At 34.7% G+C, this 11,273-nt stretch overlaps 1 protein-coding gene across 1 annotated transcript; it reads left to right on the top strand.

The window, feature by feature from the left end:
- Window positions 1–7,532: 7,532 nt before the first annotated feature.
- LOC123545294 (carbonyl reductase [NADPH] 2-like) lies at window positions 7,533–8,096 on the top strand. The gene has a single exon (XM_045331632.2). The coding sequence runs from the start codon at window positions 7,533–7,535 to the stop codon at window positions 8,094–8,096; it is 564 nt and encodes a 187-aa protein (XP_045187567.2).
- The last annotated feature ends 3,177 nt before the right edge of the window (window positions 8,097–11,273 follow it).

Below are 11,273 nucleotides of genomic sequence, written 5' to 3'. Positions count from 1 at the left end.
AAAATTCAAAATGGCCGCCATCGTAAAATGTCAATACTACTTACCTTGCAAAAAATATGAAAATCTTTGTAGTGGGGTTTATTCAAAGTTCTGTGGCTTTATGCTGTCCATTAGATTGGGCATTCACAGTATCACAGTATCGCATGACTTTCGCTCGGAGATCCTTGGGCATTTTCTTATTTATAGAAACATCAGAACCATATAACACTACTGACAGCGTATATTTCATATTGTATTTCAGTTGATTGCTTAGTAACTGATAAAGGTGCTGTTGTATTTGCAATATCATTTTCTTGTATATAACAAGCACTTGAAATAAAATTAGTTAGAGAAAAGAAACACAATTAATATGTAACAAACAGATAGGTACAGCAGAATCACCACCAACAACAACACTTCTAAACTTAAAAATGAAAAAATATGAAACAGACAAGCGCAATATGAATATGTTAGTTAACAAGAAACTTTGTTTAAACATGTAAACTCATGTTTTGACCTGTTGTTACATCCGTAACAGACACATATATATACGTTACCAAATTCAAATTACATGAACTTGCATTACACAGAATTGAATAATTACCGATGCCGCTTTGTGATGTTTTCGATATCATAACACTACATATAAGGCAAGCAATGATATCCATATCATTAGGAGAAAAGTCAAGAAAAATAAGGAGACAATTAACATTCATTTGTCCGTCCCTACCTAGTAAAATTTAAATGGTTACACGGTATGTCTGCAACATGAATTAGTGTTTCCCAATGATAAATGCTGTATTAAATCATCCCTCTTACTATATTTTACAAAATCAAATTGAACCTAGTCCATGTATCCAACTTAATTGGAATTCAAAATTTAAGCACTTAGTACTTCTCAAATTCTTCTATGAAAGAACAATCTAAATCCGGAAAGCCCTCTATATTTCGTTATTCTTATTGTATCTTTGATATTGTTATTCAATGTCGTGTCATTCATATTCTAAATATTACCATTGTTATTGTATATGTCGTTATTCTTATTGTATGTTCGATATTATTTTGACAAAAGTCATCATTGTTGTTCAATATCTGACGTTTCTATTTACAAAACGTGTCATTCTTATTTTATGTTATGTGATTGTATTTGTATAGCGTCGCTGTGCTGTTTATATCGCGGGAAATCGCACATACAATTAGAATATCAAGCTTTTAAAAACAATAATGAAAATACAACAACAATATCGTCTTTTACAATAAAAATTGTAAAAGTTGTTAGTAAATTTAATGTTATCAATGTTTGTGCCATTCTAGTGCACTAAATGCTTTGCTTCTTTTTTAAGTTTTAGTCCAGTTTTTCCTAAGTACAGTGTTTTCTTTAATTTTATCATCTACCCTTACCTTTTGACCAAATTTATGTATTTGATTTAATATCACCCTTTTCATAAATAACTAGAGAGTTAGGGTAAAGAAGGTGTAATTCAGCGACGTCTGGCGGAACGCCAAACGTTACGCATCGCAACGTCGCGACATTACGTTCTATAAAGCTGTTGGAAAGAGCGATGCAGGAGGGCGATACACCGGACATTTTGTTTTTTATTCTCGGCTGGATAATCTTGGTGGTTAAGCACTATATATGCTGTGTATGTGCAAGTCTTTTCTATATGACAATGGGTACATTTAAGAATTTTGAAGGGCATTTCAATTTTCATATATATTTTGAAGACAGCTGATGTGTATAAATTCTATTTATCATTCTGATATTTTATAACATTGCTGTATTACATACAACCATAGAAGTTATCAAGCGCATTGTCATAATAAACATGAAAAATTATGAAAACATTTGATGTTTGTGTTCTGTTTTGTATTGTAGGTAGTAATTATATACTGACAATTTAACTGTTATTGTTTCCAAAGTTCGGAACTCCCTACCGGTATTAACTTGCTCAACATTTGTTACTGACAACATCTCAACAAGTAACAAAAGCGGGTACTTCCAGTTGTCCGATGTTCAAAAACGAAAACTTTAGTCTGACTGGTTGAATCTTTCATACATCTGTCTGAGTTTGTTTAGATGCAGTAGTTTCAAAAGCTAAATTATAGCAAAAACAAGTATTTGGCGGTAGCTCAACCCCGAATATGTTACAACTTCACATGCAGAATACTATTTTAAGATATATGCAACAAAAATCTTGAAGCACTTAATGAGATACATGTGACACAAACTTTTATGTATATTTTCGACTACGTCAAGGGCCATAACACTGGTCTGACTGTGTGAGATCAAATTAAAACATTTTATTATACCTCTCTTTTGTCTACAATGATAAAATCCCATTACCCGGGAAAGACATATTTTGACTATCAAAAACATTTTCAACCTTTCCTCTCTTTTGTATACAATGATAAAATCCCATTACCCGAGAAAGACATATTTTGACTATCAAAAACATTTTCAAACCTTTTTGATACGTGACCAAGCGAAAGTGACTGTCAGGTCATGTGACCGCGCTGATATTAACCCGAGGGCAGAATGTCATCCGAGGCGAAATTATAATATACTCAAATGGAAGTGCTGATAATCCTGGGAGGTTTGATGACTTTTGGTCAATACTTTCTGAGATATGCCCGACACTAATTCAGACTGACGGACAGACGGACGGGTGGGCTAGGGCATCACTAATTGCCCCATCCAAACACAACATGGATGGAGGGAGTGGGTGGGGGGGGGGGTGCACATAAAAAGAAATCATTTCAGATTGTAACATTCTCTATGCAAAAGAAATCAGTTACCGCCAGTTGCACCTTAAATTATACTTAGTAAGACATCTTCTTAAAATATGTCCTAACATTTCATGCGAGAGAATAAAATTACGGCTTTCTATTTACCGCGGAATAACCTACAATCTTCTAAGTAAGTAACTTGAAAATATCCACATATATTCACGTGATAAAGACAACTATGAAATGTAATGATTTGTAAATACAAGAATGAAAGTATGTTTCAGAAAGTATTAGATTTTTTTTTAAAGCGGTATGGCTAAATATCTATTTGCAAACAGCATTCGCCGTTTTAGTAATAAGACGTTTGCGTAACGTCAGAAAAAAGCGGGAAAATGCGCAACGCCAAACGCCGTCCATATCGCCATTTGAGACTTTATCATTTTTTTTTGAGACTTCGTAGCTCGCAAATAAAGTCGGTAGTCAAGGACTTTATGCGTTATTTTGCTGAAAAAAATGCCTTTTAAGTAATTGTGTATTTTTTTAACTCTATGGACCAATCAATGCATGCTCCCAATTTATACAAAGAACGTCACTTCCGTAGAGTTCAGATTTGGAACAACACATGCTAAGATTTATGGCTACAACTTTATTAATCAAAAAGGGTCAGACTCAAACTTATCAGTTAACAAACTATGTGCTTGTGGCAACGTTAAATGTCGCAACGCCGCTAAATGTCGCAACCACCGTTATATGTCGCAAGGTTGACGTTAAATGTCGCAACCACCGCTAAATGTCGCACATTTAGCGGCAGACGATTTTGCGACATTTAGCGGTGGTTGCGACATTTAACGTCAACCTTGCGACATATAACGGTGGTTGCGACATTTAGCGGCGTTGCGACATTTAACGTTGCCACAGTGCTAAAAAATTTCTGGTAAAAGTGTATTTCATTGATTTGTCAAATGATTTTCTTATGATTTTTTATGTCAGAAAAATGCAAGAAAAAAAGGGGGATAGGGGAAAATTTATGACAATACTGCAAAAACGAAGTCGGTAGCCCCCTATTTTTGTTTGCTCATTTTACAGTAAAATAAATTTGTAAGATATTATTAGTTTCGACGTCATTTGCGTAAAAAGTGTGCATTTGACCTTTTCAATAATAATTGTACATCGGGTGAAGATCAACTTTTGCTGTTATTTACGTATGTTATCAACGATGCAACTTGTTTTTGAAAATCCCGCTCATTACACCTTCTTCATCTTAATTGAGTCTTTTTGGCAGTATCCAGAATTGATTTTCAAAATCTTAGTACATGCTTTCAAGTATCCAAATTTTATTTCTTTTATATGTCGAGCAAAACAATGTTATCTCCCGCTTTTAAATGGCACGGTATCTGTTTCTGCCTGCTCCAGTTTTTTGCGTTTACACAGGGATATTCTTGAGAGGCATTTTACGCGTTCATGTGTTTGCTGCGACGTCTTTTTACGACATTTCCGTATTTTGTTGTTTTGACGTTACATCATTGTATTATTTAAGAAATGAAATGATTTTTTTTCGGTGTTCATGCGAAATGAACGACAGAATAGGATCGGCAAATCCATGTTTAATTTGCCGATCTTATTCTGTCGTTCATTTCGTATGAACACCGAAAAAAATAGTTTCATTTCTTATATTTACATTATATTTCATTTCCATTTGTAGGCAAGATATTATAAATTGCACATATTTTGTGGCATTTAACATTAAAATCATCTAAGGAACGTTCTCCCTGACTATACGCGGACTACGATAACGAAAACGCGACAACACGATGATGATAACGCGATACTACGATAACGGAAATGGTGAAAACGCGACGGTACGATGGTGAAAACGCGATATCACCATCGTAGTATCGCATTATCGCGTTATCATCATCGTGTTGTCGCGTTTTCGTTTATCGTAGTTTGGTGATTTCGCGTTTTCAACATCGTACTACCAAGTATCGCATTTTCAGATCAACACATTCAAAAGGCGATGGCCCTAACGGAATTCCATATTTATTAAGTAAGCGATTCGCGTGGCTTATTGTATGATTTACTAAGGTTCAGAATTCAAATTGCTTGAGCGCTAGGCTTTAAAAGTTTTATTCATTTATACCGATTTGAACATTAATACTGCATTAAACATCGGATATGGCGATTCATTCGATGACAGGTTGAGCAACGATGTACGATAAACAGCCGTGCAGTCTGATTTAAGTCTATGTTTGCTTATATATCTCTGACGTGCCAATGACTTCAATAAGTGTACAAAATAATGCATAGGCTGCTAGGCCGCCAACTTCACGCTGCTATGCCGCCGGGCTGCTAGACCGCCAACTTCACGCTGCTAGGCAGCTAGGCTGCTAAGCTGCTAACTTATTTCCTGTGTCCTCATTTTGTGTTATGTTCTTATTTTGTAGCTACGACATTTATCTACATTATATTGTAATTATAATGATATGTCTGCAGCACTGGACTTAAAAAATATAAAACCCGACCAGAATTTGATTTTTCCCATTGATTTTTGTATATATTCATCAGGTCAAGGTCACTTCGTTGAGGGTCCAAATTTATTCATCACTCATTTGTTTTAAAGTTTGTGCCTAGCACTCACTAATAATATTTTTTATTACACCAAACTTTATTTTTTCGAATTTTTTCAAAGTTTTTTTTTAAATACCCACCCCAAAAAACAATACCATCCCCCCACCTCCCCAGAATATTAGTTTAGGGTAAGATATTTTATTTTTGAAGGCAGTTCCGTCGATGAAATAGATTAAACTCGTTTTCTTGCAAGAAAAAAAGAACAACAACAAAAATCGGAGACAAAAAATATTTTTTTCGACAATATTCAACAAGGTACACTTAATATAAAAAAAATTGTCTCCGATTTTTTTTCAGGAAATCAAGTTTAATCCATTGATTGAGACCATGTTAAAGTACTTGGGTGAGCCATATGTGTCAGGGGAGGTAGTACATGGAGGTACGGTATTGTTATAATGACACTAGGTTAGATTTTCACCGCTGTTCGAGACTCTTAATCCCAGGTATCTACCTATACTATATATGAATATGTTGGTAGGTATCTAAGCTTTACATTTAAGCTACTTACAAGTCCATATAATGCCATCAGAGCTCAGGACAGGTATCAGTAAATGACCAAACTTGTTATATGCGGTAGGGTGCTGGCAAAGACTAAGCTGGTCCAACCGGGGAGCCGTGAGAATTGCTCCAATGGTGTCGTTGGACTCAGTGAAGATAGTGCCTGCCTTGACTGCTCTAAAAAGTTCATATTTTGAGAATATTACCGAACTTTAACCTATGACCTTGACCCCTAGCCGACCGGATTTGAACCAAACTTGGCCTGTTTTCTCTAGGTACTGGCTTGCCCTTTGCATTAAGGTATCATTTATTTATCAAAATAGGACATCAGGTTATGAAGATATGACTCCTCTGACAAGGCCAATCCCTATATTTAATATATGAAGAAGTATGCATATTTTCACGAAAAATGGTACATGTTTAGACTGTCCCACGACGAAACCGTAGTTTGTCAAAATATACAAATTACATGTCTGTTTAGACAATATTTACATTTAATTTATAGAAGTTATTTCATAAAAACATCTCGTGTTTGGACATTTTAGAATTATTTGAAGTTAACACTTACCCTGCTAAATTTCTATAATGAACTTGTCCATCCTTCAATTTGGACAGTACCATTAACTGTTACAAAGGGTGCTATCCAAAAAGATACTTACTGAATGGCGAACAGTACAGATCATGATCAAACTGCACGGATATGCAGGCTGATCATGATCTACAGTGATCGTAAAGGCAGAATCAATCTTGTCCAGCAGGTTAAAGGTTATTGAAAAACACGGACTTTTTCCGCACGGAAAAGTACGGAAATACAGCTGATATCCTAAATTACGTACAGACGAAGGAACAGATAATATTGTCTTTTTGACACTGATTTTCAGATAGTGTCATTTTCTATAAAAAAAGTTTTATTTGCAGTTATTTACCCAAAATAAATATTTCATAAGCACTTTTTCCTTATTGTACGGCTAATATTTTAAGCAAAAATTGCAAAGTTCAGCAAATTTTTCCGATGGCGTATAGAAAATTGTTTTCATACTCGTTTTTAGTCAATATTTCGTCGGCATTCAATGGGACACTAACCGGATTCCGTAGTTTCCCTTTGTCAACGGTGTAGCAGAAATTTTCACGAACAGTGCTGTAGTAAGAAATAATCCCTATCACCGGGCGACAAAGCGACAATGCGAGATTTTACTAATTTTCGCAACTATGTCTATTGGATTTCAATTTCACGATGCGAGGTTTAAAAAAGACAAGCGACAATTAAAGACGATAATTGTCGCCCTCTTAACCTCGCGAGGATTGTTAAATCTCGCATATAAGTATGTTTTCGGACAAGGCGACAACGCGATAATTATCGCGTTGTCGCGTGTTGGCGAGGCGACAATTTAAGTGGCACGAACAGGATTCCGTATCTTTCTGATATTCGTAACACACTTCATTTAAAATATTATCAGTAAACTTTACCTGTTGGCTTGTGTAGTCTACAATAAACCAGGTATATGTGAATACACTGTTGTACAGATATCTATGCTTTTCACAACATATTAAGTAGATGGGCTTAAACAAAATACTGCGTGTATTTTGCTGAGTCTTTAAACTAGGTTATCTCGGCAAAGTCGAACTGAACTGACTTGTATCGTAAACTTGCACACATAGCACAGTTCATTTAAGTTTTTGGATTTTAGTGGGGAGACAGAATGGCATTTAAGTTAGCAGGGAAGAAATTTCTTGTAACAGGGGCTGGTCAAGGGATTGGCCGAGAGCTCTCGAAAACTCTTAGTGAGCATGGATGTAAGGTGTATGCTCTTAGCAAGACAAAAGATACACTGGACACTCTCGAGGATGAATGTGAAAATATACATACAATTCACGCTGATATCGGTAACTGGGATGAAGTGAGGGAAAAGCTGAAGGATGTAGAGGTTCTTGACGGACTTGTTAACAATGCTGCATACGTCGGTGAAAGCCAAATTCCTTCACTGGATGTACCCAAGTCTTATCTGGACAAGATTGTCGGTGCAAACTTGTTAGGAACTATCAACGTTACTCAGATTATCGGACGAAAAATGGTGGACGCTATGAAATCTGGGTCTATTGTCAATGTTTCAAGCATCTGGTCGATGCAGGCAGTTCCGGGGTATTTACCGTATACAGTTCATATTATTGTTACTTGTAATAAAACCAAAATTTGCGCTGACAGGACCTCATCATTCGGAGTAAACGATATAAATCCAACACTATACTTAAACCGAAATCATTAGCAATTCATAGTCAGGGGTCCTATGAATAGACATTTTTTAGACTTCTTCAGCATAAATAGGTGTAATTTTCAACCCTACGATTTAATCTTTGAGTTTACTCTCAATGTGCTTTCTCCGGAAACTACAAATCGACATGGTGGTCTATTGTCTTCCTTTGCTACTAAATTGTGAAATGGTGACAGTCATTGATAAACTTTTGTTCTGAAATATACATGTTTATACAATAACCATTCACTTGGATTAATTATGTCCAATGAAAACACGTTGTGAAATCAGCCTGTTTATACCTGTAAAGATAAACGTAGATTAAGTTGACAGTCACATCATCTATGTACTTAAACAGTTAGCATATCAGAAAGTTGCTTCACCTAAAAAAACATAACATATGTTGTTTGTTTTTATTATTACTTTTATAATAAAGTACACAGAAAATGACGTCAGACGACCTTCATCTTTTTCTGGAAGTAAAGAAAATGAAAGTAAACAGGCTAAACTTGAAAACGAAAGTCGCATGTGCATTGGTCTATAGTCAGGGGTCTAAATGTAGATCTTTTTTTTTTCTTTTCATTTTTTTTTTTTTTTTTTTTTTTTTTTTTTTTTTGCTAATAGGGTGTCAATTTTCAGCACTTTCTTACGATTTAAAAATACCTGAGCTTTAGCACGACATGTCGCTTTTTCTTCAACTGGGAATAAACACAAATCCGACAGAACGGAGCAAGGGTATATGAAGACTTTTGGTACTTCGTCAAATCGTTCAAGGTCCTTTTTGATGCTGTCTGAAAGTGTCAGTATATGCCTTGGATGTAAAATAGTTCCGTATTTGAGAGCTGCAGACCTAGACATTTCAGAAATATTCTCAAATTGAATTTCGTGTATTAAATGTTGATTCTACGGAAGGACCATCAGACGCTAATACGTTTTATTACGTTTCGGTCGCGGAAAGGATATACGATTTTTGTAGTTTTTCGTGTACATTATTAAAATATCTACTCAACATCTGAACATTTTACATACAGATGAGACTATAATAAAGACTAAATATTTATACGAATGTGTAGATACATACTTAATGAACCGACTTATGAATATTTGTGCTATTTAAATACAAACCATTATGATTGTGAGTTAAATCTTTTCTCGCTGAAACTGCTTTCTTGTTACAGAAATACTAGCAACAGCTCAAGAAAAACAACAATTTGAGACATAGGTATGAAGTCTGTATTTAGTTTCAATATCGTTAAGGTTTCTGAACGTGACAGATTAGATAGCATTAAAATAGTTCTATTAATAACCTACATTTCGAAATATTCACATTCAACTTGAATTCTGAAAATGTTGATTTCGAACCATAGCAAACTTTTTATATTACTTTCCGGGTCGTAAAATTACGTTTTGTGTTTTTCGTGTACATATACAATTTATCAACTTGCATACTAAGGAGACAATAGTAGATCTAACATATTAGTACGGAATGTTATCTGCAAGGTATCAATAGTAGACAAAAGTTACATAAGACCCTCCCACTCCCCCTCCCTCTAGGAATGGTGTATGAGACCTGTTGGCTGGATACATGTTTGTATTTGTCATCACCGATAATAATCCAGGGATTTCGATAGATTGTATATATTTACCCACAAAAGGATCCAGTAAATCAGCTAAATGTTCAAAACCCAACTGACCATCTTAGCTATTGTTATTCTACATCGTGATTGATTAAATGAAACCCATTTGCAAGGCAAGCATTCAACATTTATGTTTAACCATTTCTTGCATTGTAGTATTTTTATTTTTCCTCCCTTTCCTTCATTGAGTATAATCATTTATTATATGATTTTCAATATGATGATGTTTATAAATTGTAAATTGAAAAGAATATGAATTATTGTAAAAATTAAAACTTACCAGCTTAACAGTTGTCTGTCGGCCTATATTTTGTTTACCCTAAATATTAATTCTATGTTTGAGCTGCATCAAAAAATATCAAAAAGAAAGGCAAAAATAAAAACCCTTAGATGCATGTAAACTTAAGAAGTAAGTAATGGCAAAGATATTTGCAAGGGTATTCAAGACGTTTTCAGGGGTATCAACAGTAGAAAAGGCAAAGACTATTGCCGTGGTAGAAAATAATTTTGCAAGGAAAAAAACAGAGTCTTGCAAGGTCGTGGAAGGTAAAAATGCAGCAGAAAGTAGAAAATGCAGCTTTTTGCAATGGTATAGAAGTTAGAAAAAATTAAAAACGTTTGAAAGTGTATAGATAGTAGATAATTTATTGATCCTATAGAAAAAAAACAAAGGTGTTTGTAAAAAAATTAAGGTGGCTTTTGCGAGAATATCGAAGAATATATGTTTTGCATGGGTGTCGGTGACAGAAAAGGCAAGGGCTTCTGTACATGTATAAAATGTAGAAAAAGAGTGACAGAATGACTCCATATCTCGTACCAGATTTAACAAGAATTATTTGAAGCTGTCATTCAGATTCAGAGAGAACTTCTTCCGAGAGTATAAGGAAAATTAAACCACGATTCATGATTAGATGTGCTGCTACTAGTATTTGACAAATTAATATGGCTTCAACAATTATCGTAGGGAGTTACCAAAAGAACATTTCTGTCAACCAAAGAACATTGATGTGAAACTATTTAAAAATTTGGCCAGTGGTTTACGAGGAGAAGATGTTTAAAAATTATTCTATATTCGGCTCTGACGGTCATGCTTTTTACCAACAAATCTGACTAATTTGTCCACTGTTTGTAAAGTGTGACAGAAGGAACATTTGTATGTAATTAGTTTCTACCATATGCATACAAGAAAAATTAACCACAGCTTCACGCCACATTTTGACGAATCCCAACACTGAAGTAGCCAAAACCACGAGAAATTATTGAGCCTAATAAGCAGTCTAACAACATTCTTAGAAATATAATGCTACAGTGATAGTGTACTTTTGAATTTGTAATCTGTAGGACAAATACATACATACCTGATATGCATATACAAATACAGAAAGTAAATAAAATGTTACATATACGCTAGCAAACATATGTTTGTATCCAGTTCACACAACCGTTACATTAAAATATGAACTAATATTTAGAGGTAGAAAAGGTTAGAACTACCGATTTGAAAAGAGTTTTCCTTCATTTCGCTCTTTTATGTAAGTGCGGCGTGCATAAAAAC

This window comes from Mercenaria mercenaria, chromosome 1 (assembly GCF_021730395.1).
Source record: "Mercenaria mercenaria strain notata chromosome 1, MADL_Memer_1, whole genome shotgun sequence".
Lineage (NCBI taxonomy): Eukaryota > Metazoa > Mollusca > Bivalvia > Venerida > Veneridae > Mercenaria > Mercenaria mercenaria.
The sequence above is the reverse complement of the archived record's forward strand: the minus strand, read 5'-3'. Positions and strand labels throughout refer to the sequence as shown.

Excerpts from the sequence above, each read along its gene's own strand:
- LOC123545294 (XM_045331632.2), top strand. The coding sequence starts at position 7,533 with ATGGCATTTAAGTTAGCAGGGAAGAAATTTCTTGTAACAGGGGCTGGT.